At 51.5% G+C, this 517-nt stretch overlaps 1 protein-coding gene across 1 annotated transcript in view; it reads left to right on the forward strand.

Moving 5' to 3' along the window:
- VPS72 (vacuolar protein sorting 72 homolog (S. cerevisiae)) overlaps positions 1-161 on the forward strand; it is a gene marked incomplete at its 5' end in the record, with an annotated part of 1,499 nt that extends 1,338 nt beyond the window's left edge. Inside the window, one exon of the mRNA XM_009085246.1 lies at positions 3-161. Coding sequence (XP_009083494.1) covers positions 3-161 — 159 coding nt within the window. The remainder of the gene's footprint in view (positions 1-2) is intronic.
- Positions 162-517: the final 356 nt, after the last annotated feature.

Here is a 517-nt window from a genome sequence, read left to right on the forward strand (position 1 = left end):
TCCGGATCATCCGCGAGGCCTATAAGAAATACATCACTGCCCATGGCCTGCCCAGTGCTGCCTCAGCCACTCTGGGAGTTCCCACACCCCCTGGCCCCGACCCCAGTGTCCGGCCCACGCGCCAGAAGATTGTCATCAAGCAGAGTGTCCCCACGGCCTGACGGACATGGGGGTTGTGGCCACTCCAGCCCTCTGAGCAATGATTTGTTGGTGTATTTATCTCCTTCCTACTTTTTTTTATATATAAAAAGAAAATAAATCAGAATCACATGAGTATGAAGTGCAGATTTTATTTCCATTCAGCACCAGAAGACCTTACAGTAAATATGTGGCGTGTAGGGCCCCCGTTTTCCAGGACACCCTAGAATAAACAAGCAGTTAATTCCCACTGCCTCCACTTGAAATCCAATTTCCTTGGCCCCACACACTCCCCGAATATGAGCTGGGGGGGCTGAACCCAAGTCACCCCCATGGGTTTGGGGTTAGAGAGATAAAGTACCCCTGGGGAGGGGGGATT

The sequence above is a fragment of the Acanthisitta chloris genome, unplaced genomic scaffold, assembly GCF_000695815.1.
Source record: "Acanthisitta chloris isolate BGI_N310 unplaced genomic scaffold, ASM69581v1 scaffold12932, whole genome shotgun sequence".
NCBI classification, from domain to species: Eukaryota; Metazoa; Chordata; class Aves; order Passeriformes; family Acanthisittidae; genus Acanthisitta; species Acanthisitta chloris.